Genomic DNA, 25,586 nt, shown 5'->3' on the forward strand with positions numbered 1-25,586 from the left:
CCGTCACCACTCTCTGGGTAAAAATGTTCTTCCTCAAATCCCCCCTAAACCTCCCACCCCTCTCTTGAACTTGTGCCCCCTCGTAACTGACCCTTCAACTAAGAAGAACAGCTGATCCATATCCATCCTGTCCATGCCTCTCATAATTTTGTATACCTCAAATCAGGTGACCCCTCAGTCTTCTCTGCTCCAGAGAAAATAACCGAAGCCTATCCAACGTCGCTTTATAACTGAAATGTTCCATCCCAGTCAACATCCTGGTAAATCGCCTCTGTGCCCCCTCCAGTATAATTACTTCCACCTGGCGACCAGATTTGCACAGTACTCCAGCTGTGGCCTCACCAATGTTCCATATAAATCCCAACATGAACTCCCTGCTTTTGTAATCTGTGGCTCGATTGATAAAGGCAGGGGTCACATAAGCCTTTTCAACGCCCTATTAACCTGCCCTTCTGCCTTCAGAGATCTCTGGACAAACATGTCAAGGTCCCTTTGTTCCTTCGAACTTCCCAGTGTCAGGCCATTCATTGAATACTTCCTTGTCACATTATTCCTTCCAAAGTGCATCAGCTCACACTATTCAGGGTTAAATTCCGTTTGCCACTTTTCTGCCCATTTGACCAGCCCATCTATATCTTCCTGTAACCCAAGGCATTCAACCTCAATGTTAACCACCCGGCCAATCTTTGTGTCATCTGCAAACTTACTGATCCTACCCTCCACATAGTCATCAATGTCATTTATATAAATGACAAACAATAGGGGCCCCTACACAGATCCCTGTGGCACGCCACTGGACACTGGCTTCCAGACACTAAGGAAGCCATCTATTGTCACCCTCTGTCTCCTACCTCTAAGCCAATTATGAATCCACCTTGTCAAATCACCCTATATCCCATGTGCATTTGCCTTCTTAATAAGTCTCCCATGTGGGACCTTGTCAAAGGCTTTCTTGAAATCCATGTAAACTACATTAACTGCACTACCCTTACCTATACACTTGGTTACATGCTCAAAAAATGTAATCAAATTTGGTAGGCATGACCTCTGTCTGACAAAGCCATGCTGACTAACCCTGATCAAACCTTGCCTCAACAAGTGAAGATAGATTCTCTACTTCAGAATCTTCTCCAGTAGTTTCCCATTGGGTGGACCGACCCATGGTGGTTTGGGAGGCCAGGGGCAAAGGAGTTCTTGTACTTTTGGCATGTACACCGGGTGTACTCCTGAGTTGACTTTTTTGTAATGGACAAGACGCTGTTGGCGGGGGTAGCCGATTAGGAGTCTTCACGGTATGAGGCGGTTCTTGGATCAGCTTAGCTGGGGGTAGGAGAAGGTGCAGGGAATAAGGCCCCTCCCCCTTCATATGGCGAAAGTTAAGTTCACTGTATGAAGAGTGGAAGAGGAGTTCACCCAGAGGTGAAAGCCGTTTATCGACTTCTTTAAAGTGAATTAAGGTGTCAGCGGCTGACGCTGGAAAGCGATTGGACGGAAATTCGTTTCGGGCGCCGAAATCGCGGTGGGTGCCGATTTCACGCCAAATCGCAATTCTCCATCGCCTCGACAGCACCGTCAATGCGTTCCAGAACACATGACCAGTAAACATCGTTTGCATATCACTTACAGGCCCGACCCAGTATTCTCAGGGATCTTCGCGATTCTCCACCTCCGATGGGCTAAGTTCCCGACGGAGAGTTTCATATGTGCTTTTAAAAATCGTGAAACCGGTGTCGTGGCTGCTGAGGGAGAGGGGGTACGCAAAGTGTCCAACATTTTCCATAGCTTGCTGACACTTGTGCCGATGGCCTGGGGGCTTCTGCCAGGGCGTGTAGTGGGGCCAGGAGGTGGGCTGTGGACAGGCATGGAGCACCATTGCTGCGTCCTGGCCAGGCAGCCATGCAACTGTGCACGCTGCTGACTGCCTACTGTGAGCTTCAGGCCACAGGTCATATGGGTGTGTCCCCCAGGGCACTCTACTAGATACCCTCTGGTCCCAGCCGATCGATCAGCGAGATGGGCACGCTTCAGCGCTACCAGTGCCACCTTGTTGGCTGGGATGAGTGTGTGCAGGGATTGTAATGTGCATCTGTGGCTGCAGCTTGTCAGCCTTCCCCGTGAGTGTCAATCATGGACCCGGTGAATCCCATAGTTTTTCACTGGATTGATTGCGCTCCACGTGGTGCCAGAGCTAGCCCCTCCACAGTCGCTGAATCAGTCCAGGTTCGCCGCCAATTTTGCTGACGTTTAAGTCCACGAATCCTTCCCCGGCGTCAACACTTTAGTCTCAGGAACGGAGAATCCTGCCGATGAAGTGCTTTTAACTACCTGGTTTGTTGTTTGTGAATTCCTCACTCTGGTCAGCTGGTTACCTGCTTGCTAATAACATTGCTACCACCAAGATATATCCCTTTAACTTCGCCAATATCTAAACAGTCATCGGTAGAGGGAAAAATCATGCTAGAGAGATCGCTAGGGCAGCTTTCTAGGAAGTCATTGGTGAGCCCTGTTGCTTTGCTAGTGACCATAAAATGTGGCCCATTAAAATGCACATACAAAATAAGTAACATTTTCACGTCATTTCAAATCTATCCAAGGTCAATACTATTGATTCCATGATATGAATAACATGCAAAAATACTTCTCACCAAACTTGAGCCTCTTTTTGCTGTGCCATTAATCCCCACTTTGGATGTTCTTGCCTTTATTCCATCAGCTTTAGAGTACACAATAGAAATGGTTTGATTGAGTGATATAGATTGTTGCAGTACACATTATTATTTTAAAATATAGACAATGAGTTTGCTCATTGGAAAAACTCTTTTGTCAAGTTCAGAAAATTCATGTTTAGACTATACAAACATGAATAGAGTGTTTCTACACAGTTTTGACTGTACTAACCAACCTTTTAAGAAACCATGACTCATTTTTACTACACTATATGTAGGATCTTACGGTGGCTACAATTCAGCAGTTGCTGCAAATATAATGTAAATGAAGTTGAAATTCTCAAAATGCAAGTGATACATACCAAAGTTTGTTCCAACCAGTTCATTCATTTCATCATCTGGGTCATCAATAAGAGGAGTAAATGCATATCTGAAGTTTAAAAAAAACACCCAAGGGAAAGACAGAATCAGAAAATGCAGTGTTTTTTTTAAAGAAAATAAAGTATCCTCCTTCCTCCTAAAAAGTAATGATTCATGCTGCCAACAACCTCAGCAGCATCTCCAAAGTAACACTTTTAGTGAGCTTAAGGCAAAGCATTACAACTCAACCTTATCACAGAGGTAAAATACAGCACACTTATACCATATCGGTCTAAAGCCGCTATTTGAACACAGAACAGGAATCACATCTGTGACTGCCCGTCGCCCTCCCCCACGCCCCGTCCAAGTGCAAAATCTAGAACATAGAACATAGAACAGTACAGCACAGAACAGGCCCTTCGGGCCTCAATGTTGTGCCGAGCCATGATCACCCTACTCAAACCCACGTATCCACCCTATACCCGTAACCCAACAACCCCCGCCTTAACCTTACTTTTATTAGGACACTATGGGCAATTTAGCATGGCCAATCCACCTAACCCGCACATCTTTGGACTGTGGGAGGAAACCGGAGCACCCGGAGGAAACCCACGCACACAGGGGGAGGACGTGCAGACTCCACACAGACAGTGACCCAGCCGGGAATCGAACCTGGGACCCTGGAGCTGTGAAGCATTTATGCTAACCACCATGCTACCCTGCTGCCCCTAAATCTAGTCAATTTAAAATAAAATTTAGAGTACGCAATTATTTTTTTCCCAATTAAGGGGCAATTTAGCGTGGCCAATCCACCTACCCTGCACATCTTTGGGTTGTGGGGGTGAAACCCACGCAGACACAGGAGAATGTGAAAACTCCACACGGACAGTGACCCCAGGGCTGGGATCGAATCTGGGACCTCGGCGCCGTGAGGTAGCAGTGCTAACTACTGTGCCATCGTGCCGCACCAAAAATCTAGGAACACACCAAGAATCATCCAGATTATTTGAGACTTGAATATTGAGTTTTGTAGCAAGATCAGTTTAATAATGCAACATTAAAAATTAAGTTTTGAAACTGAGAAATCCGAGATGACAATTTTTTTTTATAAAAGGTTAAAAAAAAGGAAATGTGAACCAATGATCCTCAAAGAAGAGGTCACCTAATCACACTCTTAAATTGCAGAACTCTTATTTGTAAATTGTGTCCCCTGCTTCTAGTCTCCTTCACAAGTGGAAACATCCTCCCTGTATCTAGCCTACCAAGTCCCCTCAGGATCTTAAATGTTTCAATAAGATCCCTTCTCATTCTTCCAAACTACAATGGACTTGGGCCAATCCGTTCACTCTTTCTTCGTACAATAAGCCGCTCATCCCAGGAATGAGTTGAGTGAACCTTCTCATAATTGCGTTAGAAACAGTTCAATCTTTTTTCAAATAATTTATCAAGTCCAAAACTATACACTGTGATTTCACCAAAGCCCTGAACAGCTGCAATAACACTTTACTGCTTTTATGTCCCATCCCCCTTCCAATAAATGCCAACATTCCATTGGCCTTCCTGGTCACTTGCTGTACCTGCATTCTAACTTCTTGTGATTCAGGTACCAAGACACCCAGATCCTTGTGTCACACTTGAGTTCTGCAAACTCTCTCCATTTAAATAATATGCTACTCTTCTATTCTTCCTGCCAAAGTAGACAAGCTTCCATATATTATACTCCACTTGCCGAATGTTTGCCTGCTCCCTTAACCTCTATGTATCACTTTGCAGACACTCTATCCCCTCTTGACAGCTTACCACTATCTTGCTGTCATTGGCAAACTTAGTTACCATCCATTCGGTCCCTTCATCCAAATCATTGATGAAGAATGTAATGAGTTGAGGCTCCAGCACTGATCCCTCTGGCACTCCACATGCTCCCATTTGCTAACCTGAAAAATCATCCAGATTGCCCAGCTATCATTTGAATGGTAACATGGAGAGATTTTTTTTTAAAATAAAAAGTGCCAATCCAAAACTGCAGGATGGCAAAAAGAACTGAAGGTGGTCAAGGGAGAAAGAGAGAAACTCAGGAAATAAATATTTAAAATATGCATAAAGAATTGTAAACTTATACCTCTGATTGTTTGCTGACGGTCTCCAGAGAAACATGATGACCAAGAGAATGACAGAAAAAAGTAGTCGCCAGAAAGCATCATCAACCCATAGCTCCATCCAATCCTAGTAATTTGTGAAAGACAGATAGTTAAAAGTGGCTCAAATTTCATGTCAATTTAGACAAATTAGAAATTTTAATAAGGAACAGTCAAATTACCTCAATTCTGGATGACTGCCAACAAATTGCTAACTAATGTGGTAAAACATTATCTTCATGCAGATTTAAAAGCAATCCAGCCAAGGCAACCCTGATTTTTGGTAAGGGTTTAACAATCTCAGATTTATTTTGAAATCTCTTAAACTATATGTAGTCTTGTGCAATCCCATTAATATAACTCAGCCTTTGAACCCCATCCCTCACATCATATATCTGACTGAGGGTAAGTAAGTAAGCTTCCATCAATTCCACTCTGAAAAAACGGCTAGAACACAAAACGAAGATCATCCCATGTTCAATCCCAGTATTTGAAAGCAGATTGCCCTCTTGTTATTCTGGTTTAGGCAGGGGAACCGGTCAGGGTTTCCATTCTAGATTGTCTACTGGTGCTGTATCCCAATTGGACATTTAGCAAGTGCAGAATTAGGATCTCTGCCAATAGTCATCATTTAATAGGCAATAAGTAATCTTAAAATTTTATCCAGGAACCCTTGGGCAAGAAAATTAAACTAATGTTAAGGAACATATGCCATAGAATTATCAAGGCACATATGCTGAAATACGCAGTTGCACGGTGTGTGTGTGTGTGTGTGTGTGTGTGGGGGGGGGGGGGGGGGGGGGGGGGGGGGGGGGGGGGGGGAGGCTTAATCACATCATGTATTGATACTGACATTTAATGCACAGTGGGCCAGGAAAAGCACTGGAGCATTGATTCCAGATTAATACCCAAGTAAGATCGTTCAATTGGAAATTGTTACGATTCATTTCGATTATATTGAGCCTTAAATGGCCATGACAACGTTTACAAAATGGGATTGGTAACGTTGGTGACATGCATTCCATCTAACATGTAGCATTTTGGAGAGGTCTGACAGAGCACAGCGAAAAAATAAATAAATAAATAAATGAAATGCTTTGGTAACTTACTGACTGACATGTTGTCAATCTGAACTTTTTGGTTGTCCACACCATAAACCCAACTGATGCTAGAAAATTAATAAAATTCCATTAATACACAAAGGAAGCTATAACAGTTTAATTCACTTGAGGAAACTGAATGCAATGAAAAATGACTTACCTATGATTGCCAATATTAATGTATTGGTAAAATGTCGGTATAGTGATAGTTTCACAGCATTTTTCCTTAATTTCAGAGTTTTAATTGTTTGAGCTAGGCTGACAAATATGTAACAAAAGCTAAGGAAAATGCTTCAAGAACCATAAATTGAACAAAAAAAAAGGTTTTGAAGAATGATATTACCATATGCATCATGAAAACTATTATTCACAAAAATATCAGAATCCTAAGTACCAAATTCATTCCCCACACCCTCTGTTGCCATTCCCGTGTGGAGACCATAAACTAAGATAATTAAATTGATGAAATAACCCGCAAATGAAGAAATTACTAACACAAGTCTATTTGTTGTAGCTTTTACTTTAACATGAATCAGAGCCAATGCAAATTAAACACAAATTAACAGGCAAATGATCAAAAAGTGAATTTCACCTGAAATGGTTGGTAAAACAAAGGTATGTCTTCTGCAACCACAAGCATCCACTTCACTCCCCGGACAAATATGCAACGTTAAGTGGCTACACAGTTTGCAATGTGCTATTCTTTATTTAATTGATCATAGAATCCCTACAGTAGATAGAGGCCATTTGGCCCATCGCGCCTGCACTGAACCTTCAAATGACCACCCTACCTAGGGCCCTATCCACTGTCCTGTTCCTGCAATCCCACTCTAAGGGGCATTGTAGCATGACTCATCCACCTAACCTCTACATCTTTGGACTGTGGGAGGAAACTGGAGCACCTGGAGGAAACCCACACAGACACTATTGTTCCCTTTCCAATTGATGCAAAGTCCTTTCCAGACATTCTTAAAAGCAATTACAGATTCCAGAGACCTTTCAAAGAAATTACAAAAAAAATCCTTGTTGTACTGCTTGTGGATCCAAGGTCCTCACACCTCCTTCAGCCATTCCAATTTTCCCTTCAACTCATGAAGAACTGAAGTACAATTCCTCAGGCACCAGCAGCCCTCCTGCACTTACACACAGGAACAGAGTCCCAACGCTATGAAATAATGAGAACTATCGTAACCAGGCCTAATCTTATCTCACGAGTCATCCACACACAATCGGACATTTGTTTATTTTACTAGCCTGAGGATATCAAGGTTCAACTGAAGCACCTCTCCTGTCATCTAGATTTTAAAGATTGGCTAACTCAAGACAAATCAGGGATCAAATTAAGAGGAGATTGGTTTAAATGATTCACTAGACTTACATTCTGAACCCCCATCTCACCAATAATTGTTCATTTGTTAGTTCCATTGGGCTCCAAATTCTGGTTTGATTTAATTATATTTTACCATCCTTTTTTTGGCTTGTCCTTCTCTTATCATTTATGTAATCATCATATCCTTTGATTGCACTTGTTCTAAAAGACAAATAAATTGAATTTGCAGATAATTCCTTCCAAATTTACAGGTAAATATGAGCCTGGACAGACCACCCCCAGCTTGGTACTGTGCACTGTAAGTAAAGAGGATTCAGCAGAGGGAGCAATGACTAAGCTAGCAAGCATGCAAAAAATAACTTGGCAAACCTACTTTTCTGCAATTGTTACTATTGCTCAATTATGTGAGGAATCTCTCATCAGTAATACTTCAGTCAGTTGCAAGGAAAAGCACCAAAGCCTTTTGGATCACTCACACTTCCATCCAGCAAAGCACCTCAGCTTTGCTGACCATCGGATGTTGACAACACAGTCAACATCAAGAATTCATATCATAGCCACAGGCTTCTATATGAAGCGGGAGTCTTCAGATCTGAACTAGTGAGGGTAACTGACTTTTCCAATCAATTTTCAATCAGTTTATACAGACACCTACCAACCATACACAGACACCCACCCCAGTCTCAGCTTCAGGAATGAAGAGCTTGTCGTATGAGGAATGGTTGAGGATCTGTACTCGAAGTTTAGAAGAATGAGGGGGGATCTTATTGAAACTTGCAGGATACTGCGAGGCCTGGATAAAGTGGATGTGGAGGGGATGTTTCCACTTGTAGGAAATACAAGAAGTTGAGGACACAATCTCAGACTAAAGGGACGCTCCTTTAAAACAGAGATGAGGAGGAATTTCTTCAGCCAGAGAGTGGTGAATCTGTGGAACTCTTTACCGCAGAAGACTGTGGAGGCCAAATCACTGAGTGTCTTTAAGACAGAGATCGATAGGGTTCTTGATTAAGAAGGGGATCAGGGGTTATGGGGAGAAGGCAAGAGAATGGGGATGAGAAAATATCAGTCATGATTGAATGGCGAAGCAGACTTGATGGGCCGAGTGGCCTAATTCTGCTCCTCTGTCTTATGGTCTTCAGAGGGACTCAAAACAGTTCAATGATTAACTTCCTAAGTGTAGAATTAATTTACAATTGTTTTTTTAAATTAATGAAACCACCTGCAACAAATTAAAACGAGGGAAGTATTTTTTTCTGTAAATTCTGGAAGCGTAGAAGATTAAGAAGGTGCTGATGCTATGGCACAAGAAGGGTCTTGTGGCCTATACTGCCACAGCTAAGGGAAGGAATCAATTCAGACATTGAACTTATCCTTTATGATACAGTACTTTTGAAGCCATCCTCCCTGCCATTAGATATTAGAAATTTGTTAGGATATGGCTTGCATCCAGTTGCTGAGAAGCACATGTGCTACTCCGCAGCAGGCATGCAAAAGATTGCTTTACAAATCCTAACTGCTTTCCATATACTATGGAGGGATGCAGTTTGATCATGTAGCAATATTATTGCTAAAATCCACTTGTAATTTGTAGTCCCTTTATATCTTCATGTATCATAGAATCATAGAATTTACAGTGCAGAAGGAGGCCATTCAACCCATCGAGTCTGCACCGGCCCTTACAAAGAGCAACTCACTCAAGCCCACGTATCTACCCAATCCCCGCAACACAGCAACCCCCACTTAACTTTTTTGGACACTAAGGACAATTTAGCATGGCCAATCCACCTAACCCGCACATCTTTGGACTGTGGGAGGAAACCGGAGCACCCGGAGGAAACCCACGCACACATGGGGAGAAGTGCAGATTCCGCACAGTGACCCAGTCGGGAATCGAACCTGGGACCCTGGAGCTGTGAAGCAACTGCGCTAACCACTATGCTACCGTGCTGCCCAACCATACAGCGGTCTTGAAGGGATAATACAAGATAGTACTTGACCCAAGCTACTAGCATTTTGGTATGTGAATCTCCATTCAAAATAACGGAGTATCACTGGTGTAAAGAAATCAGGGCCAGACTTAGCTTAGCATAGCTGTATTATTCTGCACCATCTGTGGTTCAAGCACAAACTGGTTAGGTATAGTCAGCATTTTGCTTGTTGTGAACGGCTGCAGAGTTGTGCTGTTTGATACGATCCACCAGCCTTTGGGACATACAGCCGACATAACCAGCATCATGCCGGCAATTAAATTCATGCACCACATTACTCATTTGTGTGATTTTAAAAAATGTTTAAACATTACTTTAAGAGTGCCCAATTCATTTTTTTTTCAATTAAGGGCAATTTAGCGTGGCCAATCCACCTACCCTGCACATCTTTTGGGTTGTGGGGGCAAAACCCACGCAAGCATGGGGAAAATGTGCAAACTCCACACGGACAGTGACCCAGAACGGGGATCGAACCCGGATTCTCAGCGCCGTGCCATCTTCGTTTGTGTGGTATGCAGAACGTTTGTTTGACAGGATGGGAGCATCTTATTAGTGGAGTATATCACTCGGGTTGCTACTGCATAGTGTTAATTCCAATCTATAATTTAGATGAATATGAATATTTGTATGTTAAATGAGCAAAAAAGGACTTTAGTTTCATTTTTAAAAAAGAATTTACAGTGCAGAAGGAGGCCATTCGGCGGGTCCTGGCAGGCGAGTATGCGGGGGCGGTCCTCGGGTGGAGGTGAGAGGGGGGGGGGGGGGAGGGGGGGCTACGGTGGCCTGCCGCACAATTGGGGTCCACCGATCTGCGGGCGGTTTTGTTCCGTGAGGGCCTTTTTCCTCCGCACCGGCCCCCTGTAGGGCTCTGCCATATTGCCCGGGGGCCGGTGCGGAGGAGAACCCCTGCACTGGTGCAGAAATACGCCGGCCAGTCCACACATGCGCAGGTTCGCGCCGTCCCTTTGCCGCCGGCTGTAGCGGGGCCAACCCCATCGCCATCCACCTAGCCCCCCAAAGTTCGGAGAATTCCTTACTTTCGGGGGCTGTTGATGCCAGAGTGGTTGGCGCCAGTTTTCCTGCCGGCGTTGGGACTTAGTCCCCAGAAGGGAGAGTCCCGGCCCTGGTGTCTGGATGGACAGCTGACTGAAATATTACATCTTTTGGGATTGTCTGTGCACATGTACATTTTTGATCATGTTTTACAACCCCGAAGGTGAAGAGATGGGGGAGGGTTAAAAGTTTAGTGATCCTGGGGAAACAAACATAAAGTAGCAAACAACAAGGGGCTGGTTTAGCACAGTGGGTTAAACAGCTAGCTTGTTATGCAGAACAAAGCCAGCAGCGCGGGTTAAATTCCCGTACCGGCTTCCCCGAACAGGCGCTGGAATGTGGTGACTAGGGGCTTTTCACAGTAATTTCATTGAAGCCTACTTGTGACAATAAGCGATTATTAAAATTACTGTTGCTTAGCGGCAGTGGTCAAATGACACAGAAAGTGTGTTCAACATTTGTCAGAGTGAAGACAGGGATTTTCAACTCTTGAGAAGAAAATATTTCAAGATTATTGAGTCAGTAGTTGACTGAAGTCAGTTCTGGACTCAGTGAAGTGACCATTTTAGGAAAAAGGAATAGGATAAAGGCAGCACGGTAGCATAGTGGTTAGCACAAATGCTTCACAGCTCCAGGGTCCCAGGTTCGAATCCCGGCTTGGGTCACTGTCTGTTTGGAGTCTGCACGTTCTCCCAGTCTGTGCGTGGGTTTCCTCCGGGTGCTCCGGTTTCCTCCCACAGTCCAAAGATGTGCAGGTTAGGTGAATTGGCCAGGCTAAATTGCCCTCAGGGTCCAAATTGCCCTTGGTGTTAGGTGAGGTTACTGGGTTATGGGGATAGGGTGGAGGTATGGGCTTGGGTAGGGAGCTCTTTCCAAGAGCCGGTGCAGACTCGATGGGCCGAATGGCCTCCTTCTGCACTGTAAAGTCTATGAATAGTGTGAACTCGGAGCGTCTTGTGTTTGTACGAGATCTAGCCAATGTTTTTGTCTAGTGTAATATAGTTCATGTTTTCCTTTTTAATAAATATTTTTTTTTGTGCTGAAAGTTCCATTAGCTGACTCCTGTAAATTTGTTCAGTAACTCCAGTTTTCAGGAAACATGTTAGAATCTATCAAGCCAGGTTTCACTCTGGGATCTGACTTTTCTAGTATTATCAGCTGGGATTGTGACAATAGTAGCAGTGTGAAACAGCTAGCCATTTCACGCTGCTGTAATGTAGCGACAATGAAAATTATATCTTCCACTAGAATGGTGCTGCTGTCAAGTGGGAAAGATGTTCTACCTATCACACAAATGAGTAATGTGGTACATGAATTTCAGTTATGGTGTGATGCTAGGTATGTAGGCCGTATGTCCCAATGACTGGTGGATCATATTAAACAGGATGTCCCTTTGGCTGTTCACAACAGGCCAAGTACGGACTACACCCAGCCAGCCTGTGTTTATAAAATTCAAAACATACTGTCCAACATTAAATATGATTCCACGGTTGGACAGCCCTTGCTAAACAATGCTCATTGTGCTGGGAATTACACCAACAAACAATTTAAGATTATCAGTCGGGCTGACTGTGGTGTGCTTGAAGCTACATGTATTCTCCCACACAGCCCTGTCCTTTCTGGGCAGAAGAAGCATGCTCGTGCACTGCCTATTTTTTTTTAATGAGACAGAAGCTTGGGGGACAGCCATTGTCCTGGTTCATTCCCCATGGCAATGCCTTGACCCGAGTCGACCTGCCTGTTTGAGTTTAAACATAAACTGGGCAGTTAACTGTTCCCTGTGCGTTCTTCAGGCAATGCCTTTAGCAACATTAATATAGTATTCTTTCAAATCTGCCCTGGGGAGTACAAGATGAAAAGCTTCAACAGCATTGTTCTTTTTCAGCAAGATGCACATTAATGCAAGGATGTCTCATCCCATTCTCTCAGCATTGCACAACTATCCCAGGTCACGTACTGTAGGGCCAGAATCCTCCGTCTTCGCTCATGGCTGGGATTTTTGGTGCCGCTGAAAATTAATGGGATTGTAGCAGGAATGTCAAATTTTCCACCCGAGACCGAAAAATCCTACCCCAAGAGTGAGATTTTAGCCTTTTAATCAGTGGCTTTACTGTTATCAACTTAGCCAAATTGACACAAATGTCTAAAGAGTTGTATGAAACGAAAGAATTTCAGAACACAATTAACTTAACGTTGGAAGACCAGCCTGCTTTGAGAAAAAATAATTTACACAGATGACGCTGAAGTGACTTTTACTCAGCAATCAATTTAGAAAGCAGTGAGAACAGTCTGATGCTAGTGTGAAGTTTAGATTCTTAAGAGTGAAAAATAGAGGCGTAAAGTTCACACATTAGACTGGAAGCAGTGATCATTATTAAAGGATATCCACCAGCACAAGCCGGAATCAAGCAAAGCCAAAGGGATAATGGCCAAAAGCTCAAAATCAGATTTCTTTCCCTAGAAAGTTAAAATGTTAAACAATTCCAGTTAGAGAAACTTGGAAAGCAACAGTTTAAAGACAAAAGCAGAGGTCCACAATCAATAACAAGCCATCTGTTTGAAATTACAGATTGTAGAGAGGATTCTCTCTAATGAGACTGGTTTGCAGAGAGAAAATTTATTGTGTTACAGCAGAGCAAGCAAAAAGCAGTAAACACAGCAGGCAAACAGTCCAGATGCACCATATAGTCTTCATCAAATAGCAGGTCCTAGCCAGTGTTACCAAAAGCGAAATATTGGCTTTTATAAAGTACAGCCCACATGGTCCAGGATCAGCCCTGTCTTCAATGTGAAGTTATTTTGAATTAGGTGGTATAAATATAATCTGTCATGGACAGTAGTATATACTTTGCGAGGCTGTCCCCAACTAATTTTATTGCTCTCGTGTCTGTTTGGTCTTACTTCAGGTGACATTGCAGCTTCCTGCAAACCATCAAATTCTGAATCTACTGAAGTTAACAAAACCTTCCGCGAATCAAATACTACCATGCACACAGGGACTAGGTCCCTGCAGATGATACAAAGATATGCAGAGGGACAGGTACTTTGAGGAGGTGGGCAGGGGGTGTTTACAGAAGGACTTGGGCCGGCTAGGAGAGTGGGCAAAGAAGTGGCAGATGGAATACAATGTGGAAAAGTGAGAGGTTATGCACATTGGTAGGTAGATTGGAGGAATAGACTATTTTCTAAATGGGAAACGGCTTAGGAAAGCAGAAGTACAAGGGGACAGGAGTCCGAGTTCAAGATTCTCTTACGGTTAATGTGAAGGTTCAGGTTCAGTTAGCAGTTAGGAAGGCTAATGTAATGTTAGCATTCACGTCGAGACGGCAATACAAGACCCCATTTGGAGTATTGAGAGCAGTTTTGGGCCCCGTATCCAAGGAAGGAAGGTCTGGTCTTCCAGAGGTGGTTCACAAGAATGAGCCTTGGAATGACGAGCTCGTCATATGAGAAACGGTTGAGGACTCTGGGTCTGTACTCTGAGATTAGAAGGATGTGGGGGGATTTTATTGAAACTTGCACGATACTGAGAGGCCTAGATAGAGTGAGCACGGTGAGGATGTTCCACGAGTAGGAAAAACTAGAACCAGAGGCCGCAGCCTCAGACTGAAGAGGCAAACGTTTAAAACAGAGATGAGGAGGAATTTCTTCAGCCAGAGGGTGGTGAATCACTGGAACTCTTTGCCGCAGAAGGCTGTGGAGGCCAAATCATTGAGTGTCTTTAAGACAGAAATAGATAGGTTCTTGATTAATTAAGGGATCAGGGGTGATGGGGAGAAGGCAGGAGAATGGGGATGAGAAACATATCAGCCATGATTGAATGGCAGAGCAGAGTCGATGGGCCGAGTGGCCTAATTCTGCTCCTATATCTTATGGTGACCAAACTCCCAATATAAAAGATGAAACAAAACAGGAAAAGGACTATAATTAATGGCAGTATGTCGTGACACCACAATTCCTGGCCAACATGAAGATGATTGGGCAAATTGTGCCAGAAGATCATGCTACTATGTGACTTTAACCACATTTTACTGATGAAATAAATCAATTTGTAAAATGTAACCATCCTCCACCCATTGCCTTGTGACAGAAAGACCATGTTTATCACATACATGTTACAGCAGTTTCATTCATGTAGGAGTTCCCTTTGCTGCACTTCAGAGGGATTTTTCTTTTAAAACCATTCTGTAGATGGACTTTATTTTCTTTGTTGTAAAATACATTTGCTTTCCATAGAAGTCCTGGCCCACCCCCAATTTATTGCCCAACATGAAAGTTACTCAATTTGCACACGTTGTTGCTGCATTTATCTCAGTGTACAGCTACATCATTAGAATAATTCACTTTTCTAATATTGAAACTCAGTATTTCAGTCTAAATTATATTCAAATAATTTTTTTTAAATTGGTAAATAAATCTCATATCAGTGGGAACTCTTCGCAAATATGAGTTAACAAATAGAACCTCCCCTATGGCTGAGCCTCATTGAGGCCACCTTTGTGAGCAATAGCATTCAGACTTTCTTCAAACTAACAAATATGCTGGACTGGTGATTATTGTGTGAGAAAATAAACATAATCACAAGATATATAAAGGTAGTTAGGTAGTGAGAACAATAGTCCTTTGTGACAAAACTAACTAATACCAGCAAACACAGCACTGTTTTCATTTAGTTTCAGTCATGAAGTGTTTGGCTCACACATACCACGGTGATAAATTTCAGGGAAGGCATTTACATATCATAAATTTAGTTTTTAAATGGTTGGTTCAAAAATGTGACACTAATAGTTGACAAAGTTGGCTGTTGTTTACAATGGGCCTTGGACAAGAATGAAGCTCAGAGACATGCTGCATAAAGATAAGCTTAAGAATCGAAAAATAGCTTTCCGAGGTCCATCCTTGCCCTGGAGGTGGTGGTTATGAGTCACATTTTTGCGCGGTAAATTCTTTTGCAACGTTTTTAATACAATGCAATAGTTTACACGGCCATTTCAGACGGTAGTTAGGAGTCAAAGTGTTGTGGGTTTGGAGTCACATTTAGGCCAGAGAAGACAAGAATAGCAGACTTGCTTCCTTAAAGGACATTGGTTAATCGTTAATTTTACAACAATGTGCTCGCTTTTCAATTCAAGATTTATTTAATTAATTGAATTCAAATTCACAAACTGTCATTGTGGGATTGAACCTCACAAACCCGCCCGATTGATTAGTCCAGGCCTCTGGAATGCTAGTCCACCAACAGAACAACTATGCTCCTGCATTCAATAGACTCCAGCACAGCAGCGGGAATCAAGTGCTACTGGTTGCCTGGAATTCATAGAAACTGACAGAAAGACAGGGGATAATATTCTATCACTGTACAAAATTACTTTTTTCTAAAATTAATATAATAACCTTTTTATTGTCACAAGTATGAAGTTACTGTGAAAAGCCCCTAGTCGCCTGTTCTGGTAAACTGGTACGGGAATTGAACCCGCATTACTGGCCTTGTTCTGCATCACAAACCAGCTGTCTAGCCCACTGAGCTAAACCAGCCCCGTACACTTAGGCTCAAACTTTCAGCAGGGGCACTCAACTGGCAATATTGGATCAGCTGACTATCATAGCCACTTCCTTTCAATTGAAACAGAGATCTGATATTCTCCATTTTGCACTGATATGGAATCTGAAAGCTTTGCCGATAATCTCTTATATAGAAACAATTCATTTCAAGATCAATATTACAGATCACAGGAAACTCGAGAAGGATATGAACCACACAAAACAGGAATCAACTAATGCTAAAACTATATCAGCCACCAAGACTGGCACACTTCTTCGATCCTGCAGTATTAAAGAAAGTAAACGTTAGATTTTCTTAGAATTGGTTTCAATATGATAAAAATAAGTAAGTGTAAATGTTGGATTACTTTTCATAGAAAACAGAATTAAACTTCAGAATTAGACGATAATGGAAAAGATAATATTCCCTGTTAGAATAGATTCCCTACAGTGCAGAAGGAGGCTGTTCAGCCATCGAGTCTGTACCAACCCTTCAAATGAGCCCTCCACCCATTCACACAACCCCCCCCCCCCCCCCCCCCCCAAATTTCTGTAATGCCATAACCTAAGCTGCACATCTCTGGACACTAAGGGACAATTAATTTATCATGGCCAATCCACCTAACCTGCACATCTCTGGACTGTGGAAGGAAACCGGAGCACCCGGAGGAAACCCTTACAGGCACGGTGTGAATGTAGAAACTCCACACAGACAGTGGCCAAAGCCGGAATTGAGTCCGGGGTTCCTGGCGCGGTGAGGCAACAGTGCTAACCACTATACCACCATGCCACCCTTTACCATAATTAAGCAGATAAACAATGATACCTAAGGATATAGGATATTTAACAGACAAGCCCCCCTCCCCAAGTGCTGTACCATGGAGCAATGCAATACAATTTGGGTCATCCTAACACTCCAAGTTCTTGATCACAGGTGCAGCATTAGGAGGGGAAGTGAAAATATCAGAAGGTGAGAAAGGCCATCAGGCTCACCCATCCAATAAACCTGCACATCCCCATGACAGCATCCAAGAGTTTAAATAATTCCAGTATTTTCACATCTACTCAAATCTACCCTTTCTATTCCAATTACTACCTCCTATACCACGGAGCGATCATTTTTCAAGTTGCTGACTTTCCAAATTAAAAGCTAAATTCTACCAATTTTTCATCATAATTTGGTCCCCTGAGGAGAGGGGTCAGTCTTGTTGGCTCTTTCCAATCTCTTCTTGGTTTTGAATGCCTCTCGTGTCTTAGTGACTAAAACTGGATTTAGTATGAAACATGCAACCCGAGTAGATAACTAGGTGGTTTGCTTCTTCTGGCTTGTGCTCTACAGGTTTAGTTGTATAGTTCAGCATTGTATTTTTCTTTTTGCTTGTGGCTCAATAGTCACTGAATGTGTATAGTATACATTTTCAGAAAAATCCAGCATTTTTGAACTGCATAAAATGAACTGAAATATTCCTCACATTAATAAAACCAAAAAGGACCACCTAGAATAAAAATATAAGTGGCATGTTAACAGTACTTGCATACAATCCAGGAGGCTATAATTGATTGATACCTTTCGCCTTATACTTCAACTCAACCTATTGTTTGGGACATTTATAATGAGAAAAATGGCTGTTGAAAGAATGTGTGGGTGAATCACAATTTGTATAAGCAGTTCTCCATTTTGCTGAATTTAGGAGTGCAAGGCAGTGAAAAAAACAAATATTCTCCATTTTAAATAAGCAATAATTGGTTCGCTTTACCCCTGTAATTCTCAATACTCCTTCGACAGCTGCAAAAACCAGGTAGAGTGCTCCCAAACCAATAACCCTGTGCATTACTGTGCCCAGTCGAGGTCTGTATAAATATATAAATAATACAACAGTTAAGAGAAAAACATCAAATTGACTTAGAAAAATTAACCTTTTTGGCCATTAAGGAACAGGAGTGGGTCATTTTGTCTTTCGAGTGTGTTCAGCCATCATTCAGTGAGATCCTGGCTGTCCTGCAACCTAACTCTATGTACCCATCTTTGTCTTCATCTCTTAATTTTAAGACAAAGATTGAGAGACTTTTGTTAGCTAAAATTTTTAACTGATCTAGCATCAATTACCATTTGCGGAAAAGAGTTTGAAACTTTTATCACCATTTGAGTGAAAATTTGTTTCTCGATTTCACTTTTGAAAGGTCTGGCTCTAATATTTTGGCTATGCTCCCAGTCATAAACTCTGCAACTAGCGAAATAAATTCTACCTATCTACCCTAGATGTTCCCCCAAAATGTGATCAAATCATCCCTTAACTGTCTAAATTTCAGAGAATACAATGCTAGTAAGTTTAATTACTCTTTCTAATGGGCGGCACGGTAGCACAGTGGTTAGCACTGTTGCGTCACAGCACCAAGGACCTGGGTTCGATTCCCGGCTTGGGTCACTGTCCGTGCGCAGTCTGCACGTTCTCCCCGTGTCTGCGTGGGTTTCCTCCGGGTGCTCCAGTTTCCTCTCGCAAGTCCCGAAAGACATGCTTGTTAGGTGAACCGGACATTCTGAATTCTCCCTCTGTGTACCCGAACAGGCGCCGGAATGTGGCGACTAGATTTTCACAGTAACTTTATTGCAGTGTTAATGTAAAAAATGTTTGTTTTTTTTTAAAATAATTTTTATTCAAATTTTCCAACAACAAATTTTATCCCAACAACGAAAAGAGAAAAATAATAACCCCTCCCCCCAATACAAAAACAATAAATTAACAACAAGAGTAATAAACATAGAACCATAAGAACAAACCCCCATAACAAACCCATATCCCGCCCCCTCCCCCCCTCCAGCCGGGTTGCTGCGGATGCTCTAATGCTCCACCAGGTAATCAAGAAAAGGCTGCCACTGCCGGAAGAACCCTTGCACCGACCCCCTCAGGGCAAACTTGACCCTCTCCAGTTTAATGAACCCGGCCATGTCGTTGATCCAGGATTCCGGTCTCGGGGGCTTCGTGTCCCTCCACTGTAAAAGGATCCTGCGCCGGGCTACAAGGGACGCAAAGGCCAGAATACCGGCCTCTCTCGCCTCCTGCACTTCCGTCTCCGATGCTACCCCAAAAATAGCGAGCCCTTAGCACGTTTCCACCCTGGAGCCAACCACCCTGGACAAGGTCCCCGTCACCCCCTTCCAAAACCTCCAACGCCGGACACGCCCAGACATGTGGGCGTGATTCGCTGGACTCCCCGAACACCTGCCACACCTGTCCTCACCCCCAAAGAACCGGCTCAGCCTGGTCCCAGTCATATGCGCCCTATGCAGCATCTTTAGCTGGACTAGACTAAGCCGTGCGCAAGAAGAGGAGGAATTCACCCTCCCCAGGGTGTCCGCACACGTCCTCTCGTCAATTTCCTCCCCCAACTTCGCTTTCAGCTCCTCCACTGAGGCCTCTTCCCCCTCCTGCATCACCTGATAAATTGCAAAGATCCTACCCTCGCAGACCCACGTCCCCGAGAGCATCCTGTCCTGAACCCCCCTTGGCGGCAATAGCGGAAACTCCGCTACCTGCCGCCTAACAAACACCCTAATCTGCATGTACCTAAAGGAATTCCCTGGGGGTAGACCCCACTTCCCCTCCAACTCCTCTAAGGTCGCAATCTTCCCGTCTAGGAAGAGGTCCCCCATCCGCCTGATACCTGCCCTGTGCCAACTCAAAAAACCTCCATCTATCCTCCCTGGTACAAACCAGTGGTTCTCCCGTATCGGGGACCAGACCGAGGCCTTCACTTCCCCCCTATGCCTCCTCCACTGCCCCCAGATTTTGAGGGTAGCCACCACTACCGGACTCAAAGAGTACCTTGCCGGGGGGAACGGCAACGGGGCCGTCACCAGCGCCTCTAAACTCGTGCCCACACAGGACGCTGCCTCCATCCTCTTCCATGCGGCTCCCTCCCCCTCCATCACCCACCTACGAATCATTGCCACGTTCGCAGCCCAGTAATACCCACACAGATTGGGCAGCGCCAATCCACCCACCTCCCTGCCTCGCTCCAAGAATATCCTCCTCACCCTCTGGGTCTTCTGCGCCCACACAAACCCCGTAATGTTCCTGTTAACCCTCCTAAAGAAAGCCTTCGGAATCATAATGGGTAAACACTGGAAGAGAAACAAAAACCTCGGGAGCACCGTCATCTTAACCGACTGGACCCTGCCCACCAAGGAGAGTGGCAGCGCGTCCCACCTCCTGAGCTCCCCTATCTCTTTCTCCTGGTCCCCCATATGCACCACAAACAGCTCACTCTTCCCCCACATTGAGCTTATAGCCAGAGAAGTCTCCGAACTCCCCCAGGATCCTCATCATTCTGGCATCCCCCCCCACCGGATCCGCAATGTACGACAGCCGGTGCTCCTCCCCCCCCGGCCCGCACAATCCCCCTCCAGTTCCTCGATTCCCTCAGTGCCATGGCCAGGGGTTTGATCGCCAACGCGAAGAGCAGGGAGACAAGGGGCACCCCTGCCTCGTCCCCCGGGACAACCGGAAGTCCTCCAACCTCCTCCCATTCGTCACCACGCTCACCACCGGAGCACTATACAACAGCCTCACCCACCTATTGAATCCCTCACGAAACCCAAATCTCCTCAACACCTCCCACAAGTAGCTCCACTCCACCCTGTCAAAAGCTTTCTCCGCATCCATCGATGCCACTATCTCCGCCTCCCCGTCCACCGCCGACATCATTATGACATTGAGAAGCCGCCGCACATTGACATTCAGCTACCTCCCCTTCACAAAACCCGTTTGGTCCTCGTGAATGACCTGCGGGACCACATCCTGCACCCTCCTGGCCAGTATCTTGGCCAGCAGCTTAGTGTCCACATTGAGGAGCGAGATCGGCCTGTAAGATCCACACTGGAGGGGGTCCTTATCCCGCTTCAAGATCAAAGAAATTAATGCTCTGGACATCGTCGGGGCCAAGGCCCCCCCCTCCCTTGCCTCATTCAGGGTCCGCACTAACAGTGGGCCCCAACAGGTCTGAAAACTTCTTGTAAAATTCCACCGGGAACCCGTCAGGCCCCGGTGCCTTCCCTGACTGCATACTCCCCATCGCCTTGAACAGCTCCTCCAACTCGATTGGGGCCCCCAGACCCTCCGCCCGCTCCTCCCCCACTCTCGGGAACTCCAGCTCGTCCAAGAGGCGGTCCATCCCACCCTCCTCCCCAGGGGGCACCAACCAGTACAGCTCCTCATAAAAGGTCCTGAACACCCCGTTAATGCCCCTTTGCACTCCACTCCAGACTCCCTCCTACATCTCTAACTCTCCCTCGCCGCCTCCTGCTTCCGGAGCTGGTGGGCCAGCATCCGACTTGCCTTCTCCCTGTACTCATATACCGCCCCCTGCGCCCTCCTCCACCGCGCCTCCGCTTTCCGGGTGGTCAATATATCAAACTCCGCTTGGAGACTACGACTCTTCCTCAAAAGCCCTTCTTCCGGGACCTCCGCGTACTTCCTGTCCACCCTTACCATTTCTTCCACCAACCTCTCCCTCTCATTTTTCTCGCCCCTCTCCCTGTGTGCCCTAATAGAAATCAGCTCCCCTCTAACCACCACCTTCACCGCCTCCCAGACCACCCCCACCTCCCCATTGTCATTAGCTTCCAAATACCCCTCCATACACCTACGGACCCGCCCACATACCTCCTCATCCGACAGCAGCCCCACCTCTAACCTACACAGCGGGCATTGATCCTTCCCCTCCCCCAGCTCCAGGTCCACCCAATGCAGAGCGTGGTCTGATATGGCTATCGCCGAGTACTCCGCCCTACCACCCTCGGAATTAGCGCCCTGAAGACAAAAAAGTTGACGTGGGAGAAAAACGAGAACTCCACCCCCCCCCCCCCCCCCCCTGCCCCGGCCTCACAAACCTCCAAGGGTCCACCCCTCCCATCTGGTCCATAAATCCCCTCAGCACTGTGGCCGCTGCCGGCCTCTTACCGGTCCTGGGCCTCGAACGATCCAGGGCCGGGTCCAGCACTATATTAAAATCTCCTCCCATTATCAAGCCCCCTGTCTCAAGGCCTGGAATCCGGCTCAGCATACGGCGCATGAAGCCTGCATCGTCCCAATTTGGGGCGTACACATTGACCAGCACCACCAGCTCCCCTTGGAGTCTATCACTCACCATCACGTATCTGCCACAGCTATCCGCCACCACACTCGACGCCACAAACGACAAGCTCTTTCCCACCAAAATCGGCACCCCCGGTTCCTCGCATCTAACCCGAATGGAACACTTGTCCAACCCACTCTCTTCTCAGCCTAACCTGATCCGCCACCCTAAGGTGCGTTTCCTGGAGCATAGCCACATCCGCCCCCAGCCCCTTCAAATGCACCATCACCCGGGCCCGCTTGACCGGCCCATTTAGCCCCCTTACATTCCATGTGACCAGCCGAATCGGGGGGCTCTTCCCCCTCCCTCTGCACCGGTCAGCCATAACTCTCCCTCGGCCCACCACGAGCCCGCAGTACCCCCACGGCCCGTTCCCCACGGTGGCAGATCCCCAACCCGACCACCCCCCCCCCCCCCATCAGCCCTTCCAGCAGCAACTTCTGCCCCCCCAGCTGCGTTGCCCTTCCCGTCGTACTTCCGTAAATCAGCCGACTCCTGCTCCCGCCACCCCAACGACCCCCCCCCCCCCCCCCCCCCCCCCCCCCGGTGTGACACAACCACCACTCCCCCTGCCTGGTGCAGGCCCCTCCCACTCCGTCTGCAACACAGGAAAAAAGCCCGCGCTACCATCTGAAACCCCGCCCCCCGACCTAAAACGCGGGAAAGAAAAGGGCACGCGACCCAAAGGGCCTGCAATACAGCTCCCCAACCCTCCACCAGTGAAAAAGGCACCGAAATAAATAGTTGAAAAGCCCCAAAAATAGAAAAAACAAAAAAGGATCAACAAAGAAGTACCAGGGAGAGCAGAGCCTCTGGACAATATACATCAGTCCACAACCCCCCCTCAGTCCTCAGTTCGAATCCAGCTTCTCTGCCTGGACGAAGGCCCAGGCATCTTCCGGGGAATCAAAATAGAGCTGGCAGTCTTTATAAGTGACCCAGAGATGTGCCGGCTGTAGCAGGCCGAACTTCACCCCTTTCTTATGCAGCACTGTCTTCGTCCGATTAAAACCAGCCCTTCTCTTCGCCACCTCCGCGCTCCAGTCCCGATAAATCCGGATCTCTGCGTTCTCCCACCTGCTGCTCCTCTCCTTTTTAGCCCATCTCAGCACACACTCACGGTGAAAATGGACCAGCACTGCCCTTGGCGGCTCGTTCGGCCTGGGCTTTCTCAGCAACACTCGATGGGCACCCTCGAGCTCCAAGGGCCCTTGGAAGGACCCCGCACCCATTAGCGAGTTCAGCATCAAGGCCACATAGGCCCCCAGGTCCGATCCCTCCGGCCCCTCCGGGAGGCCCGGGATCCGCAAATTCTTCCGCAGCGAGCGGTTCTCCATTTCCTCCATCCTCGCTTGCCATTTTTTGTGGAGCGCCTCGTGCGATTCCACCTTCACTGCCAGGCCTAGGATTTCATCCTCGTTCTCCAAGGCCTTGTGCCGTAACTCGCGGATCTCTGCACCCTGAGCCGTCTGAGTCGCCATGAGCTTGGCCACTCAGGCCTTAAGCGGTTCCAGCAGCTCAGCTTTCAGCTCTCAAGCAGCGCTGAAGCAGCTCCAGCTGCTCATGCGCCCACTGCTGCCACAGTGCCGGTTCCCTGCCCGCCGCCATCTTGTTCTTCCTGCCTCGCACCTTTCTTTGCTCCAAAGCCGACTTTTTGACCTCCCCTCTCCTGGTCCAGTCCATCCACCGGCAGATAAACACAGATGTGTTCCCCCACCGGGAAAAGTCCAGCCAGCGCCGCTACGGGCCCTTAAAAGAGCCCAAAAGACCGAAAAAAGCAGGAGCCACCGAACGTGCGACTTTGTTCCGCATCACCGCAACCGGAAGTCTCGTAAGCCTACTTGTTGACACTAATAAAGATTATTATTTATTAGCAGCTATTTGTTCTTCAATGCTTGGACACTTTGTCAATCACAATTTCAAATAAAACATGAATACAACATTGTTTAAACTTCTGATCCATCATCTTACGTAGATGGAAGGATGCAGATGATGGGAACTTCTTGGGGCACTTCACAGGAGGGGCATGAAAGGGCATTAAAGGATATCAAACTCAACTTTAGGAGGGATTTAGAGGTCAGGAAACGTAGCGGGGCAAGGTGGCTTTTCAGAGAAAGCAGTTGAGGGGGCAGTAAAAAAAAAAAGTATTCCGGATTGAGAGATTGGAAATAAAACGCATGGCAAGAGAACATTTCTAAAACTGAACGGAACGAGGCTATGGCAAAATATGTAGCTTCAAATAAATTTGATGGGGCATAAGGAGCCAATGTATTTGGGCAACAAATGGATGCACAGGGCTTGATTTATTTTTATTTATTCATTCACGGGATGGTGGCATCACTGGCAAGGCCAGCATTTATTACCAATCATTTATTGCCTCGAGAAGGTAATGGTGAACTACCTTCTTGAACCGTTGCTATCCAAGTGGTGTAAGTACACACACAGTTCTGTTAGGAAGGGAGTTTGAGGATTTTGATCCAGTGTGTATGATTCTGAGGGGAACCCGCAGGTGGCAATGTTCCCATGCATCTACTGCTCTTGTTTTGGGCATGGAAGGGGTTGTCAACGGAGCCTTGGTGAGCTGGTCCACACTGAGACGGAGGGAGTAAATGTTTAAGGTGGAGGATGGGGTGCCAATCAACTGGGCTGTTTTGTTCTGGATGGTGTCGAGCTTTGAGTGTGTTCTTGGAGCTGCACTTATCCAGACAATTGGATAATATTACAATCATCCACAAAAGTCCCAGCCTCATGCTCTTGTTTCTGGCTAATGGTAACCCCTAGGATGTTAATAATGTAGGATTCATCCATTATACTGCCACTGAATGTCAAAGGAAGACAGTCTGGATGAGAGTTTTCAGTAACAAATATAAATAGCTGGTGTCCTGGAGGCGGACGGTGCCACTGTTAAAAATGGACAAATGGGCCAACAGCTCATCCCACAGTTAAATGAAGTGCCAAAAATGCATACCAATAGATTCAACCCAAATGGGCAGAAGGTACATTAATGCTTTTGGAACTAGGATACTCTGGTTCTGGCAAGAGCTGAACAAGATCAACTTCCACCACGCTAGTATAAATTTTCTTTATTTTCTCCAAACACAATGCACAGGGCATTGATGGAAACTGGTTAAGTGTCTCGTTGTACTGAAATATGGTAATTTGCTGTACGAGTGTACAAAGAGTAGAGTTTGAATACCAAACCATGGGATTTGACCAAATAAAAATTGACTTTCCAGCACAGAATGAGGTTCAAATATTTTCTCCCTCCATATATA

At 45.8% G+C, this 25,586-nt stretch overlaps 1 protein-coding gene across 2 annotated transcripts in view; it reads right to left on the minus strand.

Annotated features, from left to right (window-relative positions):
- The window catches only part of tmem87b (transmembrane protein 87B), an 84,608-nt gene that overhangs the window by 7,855 nt on the left and 51,167 nt on the right, over nucleotides 1-25,586 (minus strand). Inside the window, exons 12-18 of one of the 2 annotated variants that reach the window (XM_038799108.1) lie at nucleotides 17,934-18,027; nucleotides 13,021-13,092; nucleotides 6,422-6,530; nucleotides 6,271-6,329; nucleotides 5,146-5,249; nucleotides 3,029-3,096; nucleotides 2,646-2,713 (exon numbers count right to left, since the gene is read on the minus strand). In XM_038799108.1, the coding sequence (XP_038655036.1) occupies nucleotides 2,646-2,713; nucleotides 3,029-3,096; nucleotides 5,146-5,249; nucleotides 6,271-6,329; nucleotides 6,422-6,530; nucleotides 13,021-13,092; nucleotides 17,934-18,027 (574 nt within the window). Of the gene's footprint in view, nucleotides 1-2,645; nucleotides 2,714-3,028; nucleotides 3,097-5,145; nucleotides 5,250-6,270; nucleotides 6,330-6,421; nucleotides 6,531-13,020; nucleotides 13,093-16,386; nucleotides 16,459-17,933; nucleotides 18,028-25,586 lie in introns of both variants that reach the window. The other variant, XM_038799107.1, reaches the window with a different exon arrangement.

Source organism: Scyliorhinus canicula, chromosome 6 (assembly GCF_902713615.1).
Source record: "Scyliorhinus canicula chromosome 6, sScyCan1.1, whole genome shotgun sequence".
Classification (NCBI taxonomy): domain Eukaryota; kingdom Metazoa; phylum Chordata; class Chondrichthyes; order Carcharhiniformes; family Scyliorhinidae; genus Scyliorhinus; species Scyliorhinus canicula.